Source organism: Coenobita brevimanus, chromosome 107 (assembly GCF_032717465.1).
Source record: "Coenobita brevimanus isolate Jiangsu-jjx chromosome 107, ASM3271746v2, whole genome shotgun sequence".
In the NCBI taxonomy this organism is placed as follows: domain Eukaryota; kingdom Metazoa; phylum Arthropoda; class Malacostraca; order Decapoda; family Coenobitidae; genus Coenobita; species Coenobita brevimanus.
In genome coordinates this window covers 8892483-8910518 of record NC_137060.1, presented here as the reverse complement: position 1 = coordinate 8910518, position 18036 = coordinate 8892483, and the positions used below count along the sequence as shown (strand labels likewise).

General features: G+C 42.1%; 1 protein-coding gene across 1 annotated transcript in view; it reads left to right on the top strand.

The window, feature by feature from the left end:
* Grip (Glutamate receptor interacting protein) overlaps nt 1-18036 on the top strand; it is a 644837-nt gene that overhangs the window by 540217 nt on the left and 86584 nt on the right. The window contains exons 5-6 of the mRNA XM_080285631.1: nt 14414-15371; nt 16253-16435. Of these exons, the coding sequence (XP_080141757.1) occupies nt 14414-15371; nt 16253-16435 (1141 nt within the window). The remainder of the gene's footprint in view (nt 1-14413; nt 15372-16252; nt 16436-18036) is intronic.

The following is an 18036-nucleotide window of genomic DNA, read 5'->3' as shown; positions in this document are numbered from 1 at the left end:
GGTCTTCTTTATTACTTCCTTTTCCGACATTAATACCTGTCTTGTAGTACCGTGTGCTTAATGGTAAACTTTTCTTATTTATTTATTCGGCCAGTCAGTCATTGATTATTTACTTTTATTTATTTACCCTTTACTAATGAGTCAATATATACCCAAGTTAATTTATAATTTTAAATCATTATCACCACATTCGCAATAGTTTTATGATGTGTCCTTTCTCGTGATATTATATTATCGCCACCACCAGCTAGCGTCACCTCCCTGCCACCTACCATGTCCCGTAACTTCATTCATTCCAGCAGGTATATCTCAAATATACCCCTAATATACCCCAAATATACGTCCGAACCACCTCCTGTGTCCCATAACTTCATTCATTCCTACAAATTTATAAAAAACAATGCTAGTTATATTTTTACATCTGTATCAAGTATTCATGGCAGTTCTGTGTAAAGAATATAACAGATTCATTAATAATTTTCCCAGTTATGCTTGGTTTTTTAATATCATCAGAGGCTGAGTATTGTTTTTTCTTTTTTACCTGGGATAACGTGGGTGTGAAGGGGAGGCTTAGCTACATTTTCTGACATTGATGGATCATAATTACTTGGACATTTCAGCTGTAGTTCTTTCACCTTCTCCTGGCCCAGTTTTTCGTCATTTGGTTGTCTATTTCACTTAACTCATAGGCGGAAAAGGACGATGCTACTGCTCTAGATCCTTACCACAGCACTTCTTAACGACTAGCATCATATGAAAGTCTGAATCTATTGCTACGACTCAGCATCCAAGATGGAGAATGACAATTTTAGGTCAATTAAAGGTGAAAAGAGTACCGGTACACCCTTTCCACACCACTTTTTCATGACTAGCACAATATTCTAGCGATAGTCTCTTGTTACAGCTCAGCATTCAAGATGGAGAGATGAGAATTTTAGACCAAGTTTAAGTGAAAAGAGTGTAGAAATTGACAGCCCTCTCAACTCATGTTTCTGCCACCAATATATATTAGAGTAGGCTAAGAATGTCAGGTGTACCAACTGTCATACCTCCACTACACATCAGTGCTCTCCCAGATTCCAAAGTTGCCTACTTTATTCACAGTCAATAGTCCCTTTACAGTCCCGAACAAGTATCAGGAACGAATTTACCTCACCAGTTTAACCAGTGATATTTAGGAAGTTTGCAGTCCCTTTTCGTACAGCCATGAGCAAATAATTCTTGATCTTGCCTTCCATATTTCTCATTCCTGCCCCAAATGCCAACGAGTGTTCTTCCATCTCATGGTCGTTTGGTGTGTGCTTCATATCTCAGTCCCATCAAAATAGTTCATGTAATGTCTTCCATTTCCACAGCCGGATGAGAAATGCAGGCGAATTTGCTCAAGGGTGTACCTTCAGACTTTGTAAAGGAAATTTTATAAAGGAAATATCAACCGCGACTTTACCCTCTGCTGTCTGTAACCACCACCGATCTTACAGCCTTTTGTGACCATCAGAACTACTTACTGACCCTTTATATTCACTACTTGATACTGAGACACAAAATACATTCATCAAAATCGTCAGAACTGCATAAATCGTCTGGTGTTAATCATGATAGAATCCTAGACTTCTCGTGAGCATGAGAGGGTGGATGGTGACCGTATTAACACTCAGGCTCCTGTGACTCACTCTCACATGACTATAACTGCATGACCTTAGCAGAAATAACGGAGAAGACAAGACCATGGAATAAATTACTTGAGACGAGAAGGACATGGAATAAAACAAAGGGGAAGACAATACCATGGAATAGAACAATAGAGATGACAGGACCATGGAACAGAATAAGAGAGAAGACAGGACCATGGAACAGAATAACAGAGAAGACAGGACCATGTAACAGAATAACAGAGAAGACAGGACCATGTAACAGAATAACAGAGAAGACAGGACCATGTAACAGAATAACAGAGAAGACAAGACCATGGAACAGAATAATAGAGAAGACAAGACCAAGGAACAAAATAAGAGAGAAAACACGACCACGAGAGAATTAATGACGACAGTATTGACATTCACACTCCTATGACTCATTCTTGTCTCACATCCTCCCCACTGGCACGACACAACACCTCTCACTGAGGCATTTACCATCACAGTCCTACCTGCTGACTTGACCTTCATCTCAGTACCACGCTATGAGGTTAAGGCGACTTCTTTCACATCTTGATTTGTGATCCGTTTGTGTTATGGCTCGTTAATATTTCCTCTTTACGTTGTTCCACCCGCGCACGAAATAGGGCGCAGCGGATGTGACGTTTTGCTTGGTGTGTGTGTGGGGGGGGGGCGGGGGGGTGAACAAAATAACTCAACCAAATTTGACCCAATTTTAGCAGAACGTATTGGAAAAGTCAAAGGTAAGACGAGCATTAAATGATTTGATTTTGAGAACATCCAGTCAAAGGTCAAGGGCACAGGACAAGGTAAAAAGTTCAGTCCTATAACTAGACAGTTTTTATTCGATTTAGATCAAATCCCGAAATTAGGTGGAAGGGTTGAGGGTCAGACAAGGATGCAATAATTCAATTTCGAGAAAAATTAGTCCCAGGTCAAAGCCACAGCTATAGGAAGCGGATGTTGCATTCTCTGAGTGCGCTTTTTCTTTTTTTTTTTCTTTTTTTGTAATCGATAGAGTGCATAAACATCTTCCAAGAGATTATTCGCCCTGTCTGTCGTGCTGTGATTCTCTGAGCAACATAAAATCTCTGGCGTTAGCTGGAAAAAAGTACAAAGTTAATTTTGGGGGACTAAAATATTGAAGTACAACTGAATTCGTAAGTGTGTCACAGTGGATGGTACATTGTGTAGGATACGACAAAAGTTATTTTTGTAAGTCATAGGACATCTAGCTAAACGGACCAAAACAAACTGTTGATAGTGATCAGACTATAGCATTACTTTCTTTCTGTATATATAAAAGATGGTACAAGGAACTTCTGAATTCAGCTGTGCCACAGGCAGAAATAAACTGGTAAGGAAGAGAATAAGTCTCGTTGGCACCGTGAAGGCATGAAGGCCTGTGAGCTGGCAGGGGGCCGTGTGAGAATGCCTGTGGTGTTGATAGTGCCAGGTACACCACACCACACCACACAGGTTGTTAATGTGGCCTGACAAGAGACCAAGGTATACTGCTGATTTAGAGCCAACATTCTATTGACGAAGCCGCGTTGGTGACGTGTTCATCTCGCAATCTACCTGTGGATTGTGTCAAGGGTTCAAGGCCCAAGTCGTGGTGGACGTAATGGGTGGGTGATGGCAATATGTCCTTTCACGGACTTGCAAATGTTCGCGCCCAGTTGGTTCAGCCGATGACTCACACGCAAATGACACATATATAATCTCAGACACATACAAACACAGCTATTACAACGCTTTGACTTTCACATCCCTCTTTCTATAGACATCCCTGCCCATTCGTGCTTTGCCATCGAGGGGAAGGGTTACTATTGGTTGTAATTCTCCATGCGAGGAGATGTCCAGTCCTTCAGTAAGCTTCATATTAACTCTAGGGTCCAGTCACTCTATTAACCCCGTCGGGAATAGAAATTACAGAGTCCAGTTAAGAATGAAACTTAAAAGCGAGCAAGAGACCTGTAACAGTCCATATGAGGTTCACTTACAGGTCCGGTCCTCTCCTCAGAAGGAAAGTAGTAGACAGAATTTCCTCTTCCCTATGCTGGCGAAGCACGAATGGAGGAGGAGTGTCAGAAGGGAGAGTGACGCAAGTGAAAACGTAGGTGTTGTTGTGGCTATGTCTGTGTCAAAGGAGTGAGGCTATGTTTGTGTCAAAGGAGTGAGGCATGGTGGGGGACAGGCAGGAGGGATCATGTGAGGGTAAGGCAGGATGGACAATGAGGTAGGATGAGGGGTGAAGCAGGATGAGAGGGCTGGGTGAGGACTGAGGCAGAATGAGGGGGTGAGGCAGGGTAAGGGCTGGGACAGAGTGAGGAGTGACGTAGGGTGAGAGGTGAGGCAGGGTAAGGGATGAGACAGATTGAGGAGTGAGTCTGCTGTGTATATGCCATTTCTGCGTCACTAGCAGAATCTACAAGGTGAGGACACATTATGAAAGAACTTCCTATCAGTGAATTCAGACTCATCCTAGGTACCTTTGACTTCTCCTTAATTGAATAAAATCGTTAGGCATTACATGGAATAAAATACTAGCGAAGAGTCGGCCAAGGGAAGGTTAATTATAGGCTGTATTCCAAGTGGCTTTTTAGATTTCGTAACACCTCTTCCTTTGGCAATTTATTCTACTCGCTGCACTCCATATGCACTAGTATTCAGTGAAGCCTCTTATGCCAGCTAGAATACAGTGTTGAGTGTGTTGTTGATGAAGATACCGGAGGGGATGGTTGGCTATTGTAGTGTTCTAACCTGACAAAGATCCCTAATCCCTTTCAGTTCAGTTGATGGCCAAGTATCGTCAGAAAGGAGGGTCAAGGGGATTTTTTCTACATCACAATTAGGACTCGTTAAATTTCATGCAACCAACTTAGAATTCATTTTGTGGGAGTGGTCCACTTTGGCTCCGTCTGGGGAAAACCGATTTATTATAGTAACCAAGGAGACTCAGTCCACCTCCTAACCAGGGGCGCAGCCAGGATTTTGTCATGGGCGGGACAGAAATAATGGTTGCCATTATTTGAGAGATATTACTGCTTGGAAAGAATCATTTAATTACCTAGATTAATAACAAAATTATCAAGTGTTTAACGGTAAAGGATAGAACCCAGGAAACTCCCATTAAAAATATAAATAAAAGACAGTTTAACTACCATACAGCGCATCTTATTCTTATAGAAGAGGGGGGGGGGAGTCGTGGGTCCCTTGACAGTCCTCTGGCTACACCCATGCTCCCAACTATGCCTTATCGATTTTTATGAAACCACACCGCAATATTCAAGTGGTGGGAGTGGCCCGGTTAGACTATGACAGGTGAAAATAAACTGCGTGTAGTAAGCAAGGAGACTCATTCATACCTCATGGCTAAAGCGCATGGAATTTCTAGTAACCACGACTTAGTATTCAACATGTGGAAGTAGCGTAGGTCCGTCATGTGAAAATAAACCTACTATAGGTAGGTGGGGCAGGTGGATGATGAGCTCAGTGCAGAGAGGAGAGGGCATTCCGTTCAGGGTTTTATTATCTTCAACCCGCTAATGCCATTTTGATTTTATTCTTGTTATATCTCAACGAGTTTTTGTTTATTTTACCTATTTATTTATTTATTTGTTTATTTACCTATTTTTAGCTTAGACTTTTAAAACGAGATGGGGGAGATACAGCCTTCATTAACCCGTTCACTGCCAGAGAACTTATATACTGAACGAAAGTGTCTGGTAACAGCATGAAAAATATTAAAGTTACGTCCTCGGGCTCAAAAAGATAAGCCATCGTCTGCATAGGGCTTATTTCGGCTGAATAAAATCGAGGAGAATTAAGCAGAGTAAAATGTCCAAGCCCTGCCATTGTAGTGAAAGTTCTGTGGAGATTGCAGCTTTTTCCCTGTGCTGAGTTTGTCTGCATTTAAAATCGTCTGAGTTGGTGAAAATAGAGTAAGTGTTGTTGTGGCTTTAGACTCATCTGAACGTGAACCTGTTGGACTGCAGGATGAAAATGTCCTCCTGCAGTCCACCATCCTCCTTTCAGGATGTAGAGAGGGAGTTGAAGGACATGTGTAAAACCAGGCAGTAGAGTCGCAGGGCTACATGGGTGCCACCATGTGAAGGCGTCCCTTTCCAACACTGCAGAATAGCTAAACACTGTCACCCCAGCCAGAGCGTAAGAGGACAAAAAAGGCATACACGGAGTAGCGTGGGTGGAGAGAAATTATTGCATTTAACTGTTTAACTGGTCTCGCTCGAGGACAATTTTACTATCTGTAAATAGTTGTCTGATGATACTGCTTCTGTTCTCTGTCACTGGGTGGTCTTGGTTTTGAGATGGCCATTTCACCCAGCTGTAGCAAATAAGGTTAGGATCAAAGAGTGTTAGGCTGTTGTAGTGGGAAGCGTCTCCTTGTCTGTTTGTGTGTGGTGTTTGTCGTTGCGGTGATGGTGGTGATAGTGAGGTAGTTGTGATGATGGTGGTTGCGGTGCTTTTGATGGTTATGATGGTGGTGGTCAGTGGTGAGGATTATGACGGTGGTGTGGTGTTGGCAGGCCTTGTGGTGGCGGTTGTGGTGATGGTTTTGTGGCATTATGGTGGTTGTGGTGGTGGTAATAATCATGTGACATGGTTAGTGTTGTTTGAGTCAGAAAAAAAAAAAAAAAAAAAACGGTCTTTTTGATTTGACATTGTGGAACAGAAGAAGTCTGATGCACTGTACTGCATGGCCTATTACAGTAACCTTTAAAACTGTGTATTATTCCATTTCTCGACGTACAGGCTACTTATAAACGTATAGGCTACTTATATAGATTCAGTCTGAATTCTTAGTTGCTCAGATTTAACAGACATACCGAAACATGGAGATAGTCTACATCACTTAGGTCCTGTTCTTTCGATCCTGTTGGCAACAGTTTTTTTTTTTTTTTTTTTTATCTGATGGTCTAGTGGCAGAACACCCCAGTCGGAGTGACGGCTTTGCATAGGTTCCATCCCCAAGAAATGACTGGAGGTTCAGTGATCATGTAATGACACCAAGAGAAGTAGGCTGCTCATTCCCTTAAATGTACTACACTGGAGTTCGATGGTTTAGTCTTGAGTCCCTACACCCTGAAGGGAGTTATATGGTATTGGCTGTTACCCTTTCACAAGCCCCATAATTATCGTGTATTTCTTTCCTATATTTTTTTAAGCACTGAAAGAAACATTACAACATATTCTCCAATAGTTCGTGCTGTTTCTAATGCCAGCAGGTGTTAAGAATACATTATTAATTAATGGACTTTTAACATACATTTTTTTCATCACACGCCAAAAAATTTTATTTACAAAAATCATATTTCAGCAACATCGTGCACTGCTAATCCATCAACCCCTGAATATCATTACTTTACTTGGACTGAGTTACTGTCACTGTCTGTAACTCTTCTTTCAAATCTCGAAACGTTTAAAATCAAAAGAAATTTTGCTAAACAAGTCAAGAGTAATCCACACTGACTAGATTCCTTTCAGTAGCTCGAAACCCAGTATTATTATAAGATCTTTTTACCGGGACTACCTAGCGGCCTGTGTGTTGTAGAGACCAAGGTAAATTGTACTGCGGTGGATGAATGGTGGTGGTATACAGTGGGATGCCTATGGGACCGGGTAATGGTCGAGTGAGTGGTTTGCATGGTGGTATATTCTCTTAATTTTGTTAGATAAGTTGCCAAAGTTTTACCGACTGGATGAGAATGAATTTTCTTTCTTTTACTGATGATTGAATAGGTTTTGTTGAAGAAATTAATATTACGGTAGTTGTTATATTACCAGAAGCATACGCGCCATTAGCTGCCCCGATAGTGTTTAATAGTTTGAAGTACCAGCTACCTGACTGGACAGGTGTATAGTTGACCTGGCAGAGTCATTCACTAACAGCTTGTGCAATGCTTTATCATAATTACTGTGCAGACCACAAAGTGTCGCAGAGCATGTTTCCTGTCAAAATATGTTTTGCGTTGTGCTTTATGTGTGTCATAGTTTGTTTTATAGTAATCCATTCAAATTGCTAACGTCACTCCAGTTTTAGAAATTGTCTGTTCAGGTCGGCAAATTCAGTAGAGGAAATTCATAAATCATATGTGGAATTTCCAGAGGTTAAATAAGTCGCTGGATAACCTTGCTTTTGTCAGTTTCACATCGGGAAGTCTTAAATCATATTGTATTGGATATTTTAAGTCAGGATTGATAATTATTATTACATTAGGCATGTGTAAATGCTGTGCTCTCCTGATTTTGGTGTCGGAATAGTCTATAACTCGTATATTGTTATCTGACGGAACTGGACCATTCTAACAACTTGAAAGTCGTGGTTGCATGAAATTTGATGAGCCTATGTTTCATGAGATGATTAAATCTCCTTGGTTACCAGTCAGATATATTCTCCAGTCTGACAACACTTGATCATCAACTGAGTTAAAATGTGGTTCAGGGTCTGTCAGTGAAAAATAACCAACTACAATAAAAACAGATTTCCACAAACAGCAGGAAGTACTGAAAAAACGGTTGATCCCTTCATTCCAATGGTGTACTTTTGAATTTGATCTTGCCTCCTTCAGACGATTTTATTGAGCCTAGGAGAGATTTTTCCAACGGGAGGGGTTAGATATAGCCTTCATTGACCCGATCAGTTCAAGAGACCTTCACTGAGCTGTACAGAATCGTCTAAAGGTAACCATAACCAGGAGAAGCTGTAAAATTTCCTAGCGGTACTGAAGAGATTAAGGCTGGTTTATATAAGGCGTGACCCTCAGATGGCAAACGTGCTGCCAACAGATGAAGCATTTAGACCCCTCCAGTCACACCCAATCCCTGTGCTGTACAAATCCCCTGGTTCTGCGTTTACAGGCCGTCTTCGCTTTAGAACAATATGGCAGAGCTGTGTTCATTTATATTGAATTGGATGGACCTCTGTATTGGAGTCGTATAGGCCTACCAAGAATTTCGGCAACGAAGAAATTGCTATACAAACTTTCTTGAGAAATAGATATTACCTGCCTGAGAGCGGGGAACTGGAGGCGACTGTACATTTCCAGGAGCTTGGTAGCGCTCTTCCTTAGCGATTTTATTTTGCATATTACACCGTACCAGTCTTATGCATGCTATTGATATCGTTTTAGTATGTACACAGCTTGCATCAGCAATATATAAGAAAACTGAGATTTAACGTGTAGAGTAGACCACAAGGGAAGATTTTTTACGGAATCTCCAATGCCAAAAGGCCCCTTGGACGATGAGCATTGAAAAACTGTATTTTAGTCCTATTTTATTAACATGTAATCAGTTCTGTTATTACTTGTTGGCCCATTCAGCCAGGGTTCGCTGCCAGAAAGTGACTTTAGCCAGAATATTCAAATATTATAATCTTAATGAAGAAGGAATCAATCGTTTCATAGCTTTCCCGTCAGCGAGAGGTTCCCTGTTTTGCATAAAGTTGTCTGGCATTAACTGTAATCTAAAATCCTCACCGTACTGAAGGGATTAAGTTTATTAATATGGCATCACCCCGTATGTTTAGTTACTCAGAATTATCGGACACATCGAAACCTATAGGGTGGTGGTTTTTAATCTGGGGTCCATGCACTTCCTGGAGTGCCAAGCTTCATTCTGGGAGTGCGTAATATGCCGACCATATAATTACAAAGTTATTAAATATTAGGATTTTTGCTGTTAAAGAGTATATTTACGGTTTATTGTATTTTTGTATTATATGACACAGTTTTGTGGAATTATTATGTAGTTGTGCCATTTCTGTTTTAGTGTGAATTTTACGTGATGATAAAAAAATGCTAAGTACGAGTATCTAAAACGGATTTCTTTAAACTGGTGTGAAAGATAGACAGATCCGAAGAAGTGTACCGCTGCTGTTAAGATAATATCGTTTAGAGCCATTGTTATCAAACGTTGGAGTCGCGATACTTCGTTTGCTGAGTGTTCAGTACCTTACTCAGTGCCAGCCATTCTCAGACTCCCTGGAGACACGATGAGACGGATAAAAGCTTAATCTGTTGGCAGCACCGTCCTGAGATAAAGACTGTAATGTTGGAAGCAGGAGGTTCGCTCGCTTTAATGCTAAGTTAGTGTACGGGAAACTCCCCCCCCCCCTCCTATTGGCTCAGCACAATTTTGTCTGGCGAGAACCATATTCATATTACTCTGCCTTGGCCTACGGTTGTCATCCCCTCGTCTTTGAATGCTGAGCTGTAATGATAAATGAATCCTAAAGTATGATGTTAGTCAAGAAGAAATGGCATGGAAAAGATGTAGAGTCGTAGCTATGTGTTTTTCAGCCAGTGTGCAACGTGAAATAAGTTTCAAAAGGACGAAAGTTTGAGTCAAGACGAAAGAACTACAAACTACAACATAAAGTGGGTAAAGTATCTCAGTTCATAACAGATTTACTTTTTTTTTTCTGTTTTTGAGTATGGGTAGCCACTATGAGAATAAATACGAGCTTTCCCGTAAAAAAAGGAAAAAAAAATCATAGTGGTACGTTAACTCCCTAAAGCCGGTGATGTGTTTTACTTCGTTATTCTTGTCATCTCCAGACGATTTTTTTCAGCTTACAGGAGACTTCTCGAACTGGAGGAGTTGAAAATAGTCTTCAATAATCTCTGCAGTACCAGAGATCTTTCCTGTGCTGAATGAAATAGTCTGGAGGTAACAAGAGTAAACTGAAAAATGGTTAGCTTGATTGCTGAGGCTAGTAACACACATTACGTAAAATAGAGTAATCCACTGTAAACAAACTTTAAAATCATCATCGTCTTTATCATCATCATCATCATCATCATCATCATCTTCTTCTTGTTCTTGTTCATCATCATCATCATCATCATCATCATCATCTTAACCTTGATTCCCACCAGCTCAACTATTTACTATCTCTCAAACGTTCACAGGGTTCAGGATCTTGGCCACTTCCTGGTAACCGCGTTTTATGGGGCCGAGGGTCGCCGTAAGTTTGGCAGCGTTTACCGACATGCCGAGGGAGTGATTTGCTGATCCCAGGCTTTTTTCACTCCCGACGCCGTAAAATCTGCGTAGCTTACATTCCACCCGGGTGTTCTGTAAAACTTGGCTGACAAATAATCCACACGTTCAGGAGGAAGACTGGGAGAGCAATGATTTTTTTTTTTTCTTGAGACTTTACTTGTCTGAAATATTATAACGCTTCCGAATGTTGCAGCATCTGAGTTAACTTTAGCCAACTGTATAATTATGTGAATTATGTGTTGGCAATGGTGAATCCAGAAGTGCCTGAGGTGGCTCGAGCCCCTTCCCTGTTGGCCATCATCCAAAATAAGAAGACCTAAAAAATCAAAAAGCATTATATAGGCCTACATGTGTGTGTGTGTGTGTGTGTGTGTGTGTGTGTGTGTGTGTGTGTGTGTGTGTGTGTAAAAAATTCTTTCTATAAGTGATATCTCCAGAATGTACATATATATCTGACTGTGGTGCATATATATATATATATATATATATATATATATATATATATATATATAAACTTACCGGAAAAGAGGCATCCCTGCTCACTTCCTCCACCTCTCGTTTGTTCCATCACTGTGTGTCGGGTAACGCTCCTCATATTTGTTTGACTAGAGGCTTGTGCTGCATGTTATTTATTTTTCAAAGAGTAAAGAGGCAAAATAATTCGATTGGTCAGCACAAGGACGGGAAGTGCTGCACGGGTTACTGTAAACAAGTGAACTTTGAGGTAATAAGCTACTGTTTTATGTGGACTATAAAATAAAAAATATCTGTAGAAAATGAATGTATGATTATGGCCCTTCAGCACTTAAGGTATCAGGTGATGTTTATAGTGATACGTGAGTAACACTACAGTAGCCAGTACAGCAATGTTGATGCTTGTCCTAAAAATCGGCACTGTTGCATTAGTTCGATTTTTGCAGACACACTGTCCAATGTCACTTTGCTCTAAGTTATGTCAGTACAGTTTGTGATGTCACTGAGGATGCTTTTTAACTGGGGAATTAAGTGAAGTTGTTTACGCTACATGTCTGTGAACGGGAAATCATAAAGCCACGTGAACTTGCGTATAAGCTACCGTATTATCAACTGTTAACTCTTCCCATCCGGTGACGCATTTTTTTTAACATTCTTTTTGTATTATCGTCAGAGATCTTACTCGGCACAGGGAAGACTTTTCTAGCCGGAGGAGATAGATTAGCTTTAATTAACACCTTCCCTGTTAGAGATCCTTCCTAAACCTCCTATAATCATGGGATAATAAAAGTAAAGTAAGAAAATACGTCACCGTTATGAGGACATTATTAAAAAATGATGTGTCAGATGGAAAGTCACCTTATGTCATAGGTGTAAATTGAGGTTCTGATATAGCCTCTTCCCTACAAGGAGTTCATTTTTACTCGATCTGAATTCTTTCCAGAATATTTTGTATAGCACAATAGTCACTTCGAACTGGAGGGGTTGGATATCTCCTTCATTAGCCCCATCACCAATACAGGTCCTTCATTAGTTCAATATACAGTAATCGTCTGCTTGTGTATTGCTGAAAATGGCGAAGCTGTCAGAGAGAGAGAGAGAGAGAGAAAGAGCAGCCTGTCGATCGAAGCTTTTTGACTCCCACCACCGTTTTCCTGCTATACTGTATCTCTCATATCACTTCTGCGTAATTAGCATCATATTCCATTTTCAAGATTTTGTTATAGCTCAGTATACAAGATGGAGAGACGTCAATTTTAGACCTAACTAAGGTAAAAAGAGCTTAAAAAAAATTTTGGCGGGCAAATGTAATAGAAAATACTGTCTATTTTGTATGTTTAGTTAGGAGAGTGTATGTGAGTGAGGTGGAGAGGGAGAGAGGAAAGGGGACACCGAAGATAAAGCGGAGAGATGGAGTAAAGAGGAATATGAATGAGTGTGGAGTGAGTTGGAGCGAGGGAAGCTTGATAAAGGATGGCAGGGTGACATGGTGGCGATTTGTTTTTGACCAACTCCTCCGGGACTAAGGCATCTGGCTAAAGATAGACAGGTAGATAGATAGACATACAGATGAACAGATAAATTGGCTTAGAGTAAACCTTATAAATCATATTAGACGAGTACCATTTTCCAAGAAACGATTTCAAAGTGAATGTTGAATGAGCTATTAAGATTGCTCTGACCTGTGTGTGTGTGTATGTGTGTGTGTGTGTGTGTGTGTGTGTGTGTGTGTGTGTGTGTGTGTGTGTGTGTGTGTGTGTGTGTGTGTGTGTGTGTGTGGGGACGAACAAAAATATCATCATCATCATCATCATCACCAATATCTCAGCTTCATATCTCCCCTAGAGGAGATAAGGTGTGGTAGGATCCAACAATAAATCATAACTACCAGCGGCATGCCTAATAACACGAATGTACAAAACAGCTTACGATAATTTTCCTCTCGCAACAAAGACATAGAATGGGGCCGCGCTTCCCTTACCGTGTCCTTCCTTCCAAATATATATATACTGTACATACTTGTGTGTGTGTGTGTGTGTGTGTGTGTGTGTGTGTGTGTGTGTGTGTGTGTGTGTGTGTGTGTGTGTGTGTGTGTATTTATTTATATATATGATAGTAACAGTAATCGTAGTTGTTGTTCTTACTCTTGGTTCATCTGAACGTGAACTCAGTGGACTGCAGGCTAAAGCTGCCCTCCTGCAGTCAACCATCTTCCTTTTCGTGGAATAGGAAGGGAGCTGAGGTACGTTTGGAAAATCATGCAGTGTAGCCGCCTGGGTATAGCGGTGCCTCCACGTGAGGGCGTCCTTCCATTATAGAGCTACGACCTGGTTGTTGTTTATGTATCATGACTGCTTAATAATGAAGTTTTATACCTTGTCACGCTGAAAATAGGACGATGATGATGATGATGATGATGATGATGTGATCTATAGGCGTTCGTGTTATGGGGAAATGAAGATACAGGTTGACATTAAAGGCCGGAAGACAGTTGTGGTACTACATCATATGGTTACATGTTCACTGAAAAGAGAAACTGTAGAAGCTATAATATGTGCACAATAATTTTTGGTCCGACTCCTCTCTATACCATAGTAGTAATTTCAAATCGTAGTATCCCGTTTGCAAGTCGTGGTTGTGGCTTTGGGAAAAAGTTGAAGACAGTCTGGGAAATGAAGTAAGTCCAGGAAAGGAAAAAAGTGCAGGAAAAGCAGGAAGTACTGCAGAGCGTGATACTGCCATGAACCTTATCGGACTGGAACCTAATTAAGAGCAGGAGTGGTTGGCCAGTGGTGTGAGTAAAAAAGGATAAGGCTAAGAACTGATGCGTATAGCCTACATGAGGTTCAATAAGGTAGACTCATGTTTTGCCGTCACAGAGTTGCCCTAGAGTAGCCTATGATCCGCAGTAATCTCCATTACATACAGGTGTATGTGGCAGGTGTCCATTTGTACTGCTTGGTGAACAGAAACAAGAGGAAACAAGTCTGTCCAAAAATGTGAGTGTCACCGTGAGTGACAGCTGCTAACGCAGAGCTGCCAAATTAAATGGCGATAGAATGACGCTAAGTGCAATAAAAAAAGGCTGAAGTCTGTAGAACTCTACTGATATACTCTCTAGAATAACACAACATTTCGTATCGCTACCATTCAGAAATTGACAAGAGATAGATGGGAGTGTCTGTGGATTTGGTGGCGAAAACGATAAATTGTCAAGCTAGTGGTGATGGGTTGAGGCGAGATGTCAGGGTGGCGACTGGACTGGCGCGGGTCGTCTGGGTCGCTGTGGAGCCGCAGCCGTGACCATGGCGGCACCGACAGCCTTGACCTACTCAACGGGGCGCGCCACGTCCCGTCGTCGGCCACTCTTGACCGCGAGGGAGCTCGTAAAGGGCGGAAAGGTCGCAAAGGCCTACGTAAAAGGTTTCGATCCTTGACAGAGGGCCTGGCTAGCCTAATAACCGGCGATAGGAAGGACAAGGAACCAATCAAACCTTCTAATTTTCGGCCTTTCGACCATACTGACCTGGATTTAGACGTAGTGACTTCCGGGTACTGGTCAGATCACACGCCCGAAACTCGTGGCCACCGAGGCAGCTCCACAAGTCTTACTTCCTTCCGGGAGTCGTCTCTTGCCCCGTCATGGACCAGTTCCATCCCTGGGCGGCCCTCAGGGCAGATCGTGCGCAGTGGGTCAGACAGGTCAAAACGGGATAACAGCTGCACACGGCGAAGTCCTGCAGGGCCAGTGAAGGCACCACCCAGCCCTCCACCACGAAGGTTTTCTTTGTGGGCCATGGATGTTCAGTACCAGCATTTTTTCTACACCGAGCCACATCCCGTCCCTCCAGCCTTGCCCAGCAAGCCGCCCCCTCCCCCGCCTCCCATTCGCTACGTCAGCTTTGCGTCGTCCAACTTCCCTCACTTGAGTCGCCACAACTCGCCTAAACCCAAGGCCAAGCCCAAGCCACCGTCTTCCTCCCTGCAGTCACTAGGGCGTCCACACAGCCCGCCCTCGCCTCGAGGTCTCAGCCCACTCAGGGGTGGTACACCGCCCACATCCAGAGTCAGCACTCCTGTTGGGTCGCCAGTGATGCGGGGCCGCAGCATGTCCGACAGCCGGGGTGAGGGGGGACGGGCTGGTTCTGAGGGACGTGGCCGCGAATCACGAGCTGCCTGGTACCGCCGCAAGTCACAGGCTCGCAGGCGAGCTCATTCACGTTAGTATACCCTCACCCACATCCACACCCACACTGTGCATGCCTCCACTCATGCCTAAGCAATAATTCCACATACACCCACATCCACACTTATACTCCAGCGTCCACTCACACCCACACCTACACCTAAGCCCACACCCTGCCTCCACTCACACCCACATCCACACCCACTTACATCCTCCACTCATACCCACATCCACACCGACTCCCTCCCTTCACTCGCACCCACACTTACGCCCTTTTCTCCATTCACGTCCACATTTCCACCCAACGTCAGTGTGTACCCAAGCCTAACCATGCGCCCACATCTAATCCACGTAGGCTACCTATCCACACATATTATATACCCAAATTCACTTCCACGCCGAGAGAAGGCTACACCTTTACTGACATCCTGCCCATTCCTCTTCTTTCCCATACATTACCCACATTCGCGCCCACCTATCACCCACACTCCACACTCCCACTCTCCACAGTGAGTTAACACAGCGTCATACTCTATAATTTGTTTATAGGCGAATTCATAACTTTTTTCATTTAAGTTGATCTTAACTACACTTTGGGTCCCTCGAGGCTCCCAAATGGCTTACTGTTTTTTTTTTTTTTTTTATGATTGTAACGATAAGAAGTATAACCCGAGAGGTGTTTGGTCTTATTTACAGTTATGTAGGGTACTGGTACTGTTGATGAGTGATAGTGTTGATAGCCATTATGATAAGAGGTTATAAGTAAGAGAAACATTTGACTGTGTTTGCGGCTATGCAGGAAAATGGTGAGTACTGTAATTGCAGGTTAGTGGTATTGTTAATGAGGATTATCATGATGATGATGTTAATAGTGTTGATGATGATAAAAGGTAATTAACAGTTGTTTGGTTGTGTTTGCAGCTGTTCAGGGGAGCGGTAGTGTGGTGGGTCGGCGTGTGGGTGTGGTACTCGAGAAGGAGGAAGGCAGCTTCGGGTTCACAGTGCGAGGCGGCTCCTCACAAGACACTGCGAAGTCCAGGCCTCTCATCATTACACACGTCAGGCCAGGCGGTCCAGCTGACAGGTATGTATAGTTGAGCCCACAGGTTGCTGTTATTGCCTGTTGCTTCTAAATACACGCAATTGTGGCTTGACTTCACTCAGGTCTGCTTCGGTCTTTTTTCTTATTTTTTCTACGATTCGGTACAAACCTCACCACTGTAGAGAACGTTGTCACCAAAGGCCAAGCAGGAAGGGTATAGAGGACAGAGGAACACATTGATGCATACATAGGGCAAATATTATCATACCAAGTACACTTACAGACACAGTAAGTAAAGACAGTACTACGTGAACGTAAACAAATGCAGCAGAAAAACATATACTGTATAGAACATAAATTCTTAGCAACAGAATGTTAGAAATATTAGTACATACGTACACACGCATGTTTACAAATACCAGAAAGCATAGAGACCTATAGTTATATATACATATGCAATAATACATGTGCACACATTTACACATGTATATTCATACATATACATGTAAACGTGTATACGGTACATACTGTACAGTACGTATGCAGGTATATATATATATATATATATATATATATATATATATATATATATATATATGGAGCCTCTGTGGTACAGTGGTAGAGTGTGCGTTTCGTACACAGGTGAGCCAGGGTTCGCGCCCCGCCAGGGTATATATATATATATATATACTATATATATGGAGCCTCTGTGGTACAGTGGTAGAGTGTGCGTTTCGTACACAGGTGAGCCAGGGTTCGCGCCCCGCCAGGGTAATAAACTTTGGGAGTGCTCACCCGGCCACGTACTGCATTGGCGGACACAAGGGGTGCTGTGCTTGAACCAGTGTCGCTTACTATAAAGTATGCTTGCACCCAGTCGGCTTGCGCGGGCAGATTACACTTGGTTCACAGACTATACACACATCCAAAGCCACTACAGTTACACTTACAAGCACTTCTCATCCTACTTACAATCTCTACTAGACAGCCTAAGCCACTTGGTAGAAATACATTGGCTGTATCGTCCCGATTTCGGTCGGGATAGGTCGGTCCTGCAGTGGATATTCAAACGGATGATGATAAGTATATATATATATATATATATATATATTATGTATGTAGTATATATATTACGTATGTTTGTTATACACAGGGGGTACACCCACTAAAAAAAAAAATTATCGGCACTCTTTTAGCGTGATAGAATACGACACACTTGACGAGAGATCTGAATCGAACTCTTGAATTAATGAGCCAGGTTGGTAGCCCTGATCTGATCGGAGCTTCGTATCATCGCTTACTGAGCAATTTGTTTCACTTATTAATTATCAGTTTTTATGGTATTTAACGGCTTTAAGTATTAAAATAGTTTTCATAAAAGTTATAAACGAGGATGTTGATGTGTAATGTGCAAATATATAGGCTAGCTATCTAAGAAGTGATACGAAAGAACTCGAAGCCATTTTGAATACGAGCCATAGGTGCAAGTACTCTGTAGCGTGTAACTGCTGGCATTGCCATTTTGGAGCGGAAATACCAATTTTTAGCACACTGAAAGATGATTTAGCGTATTTTTACAGTACTGTATATGTGAAACTGCCATCAACGCATTATCTTGAGCTATTATCTATATTATAATGATC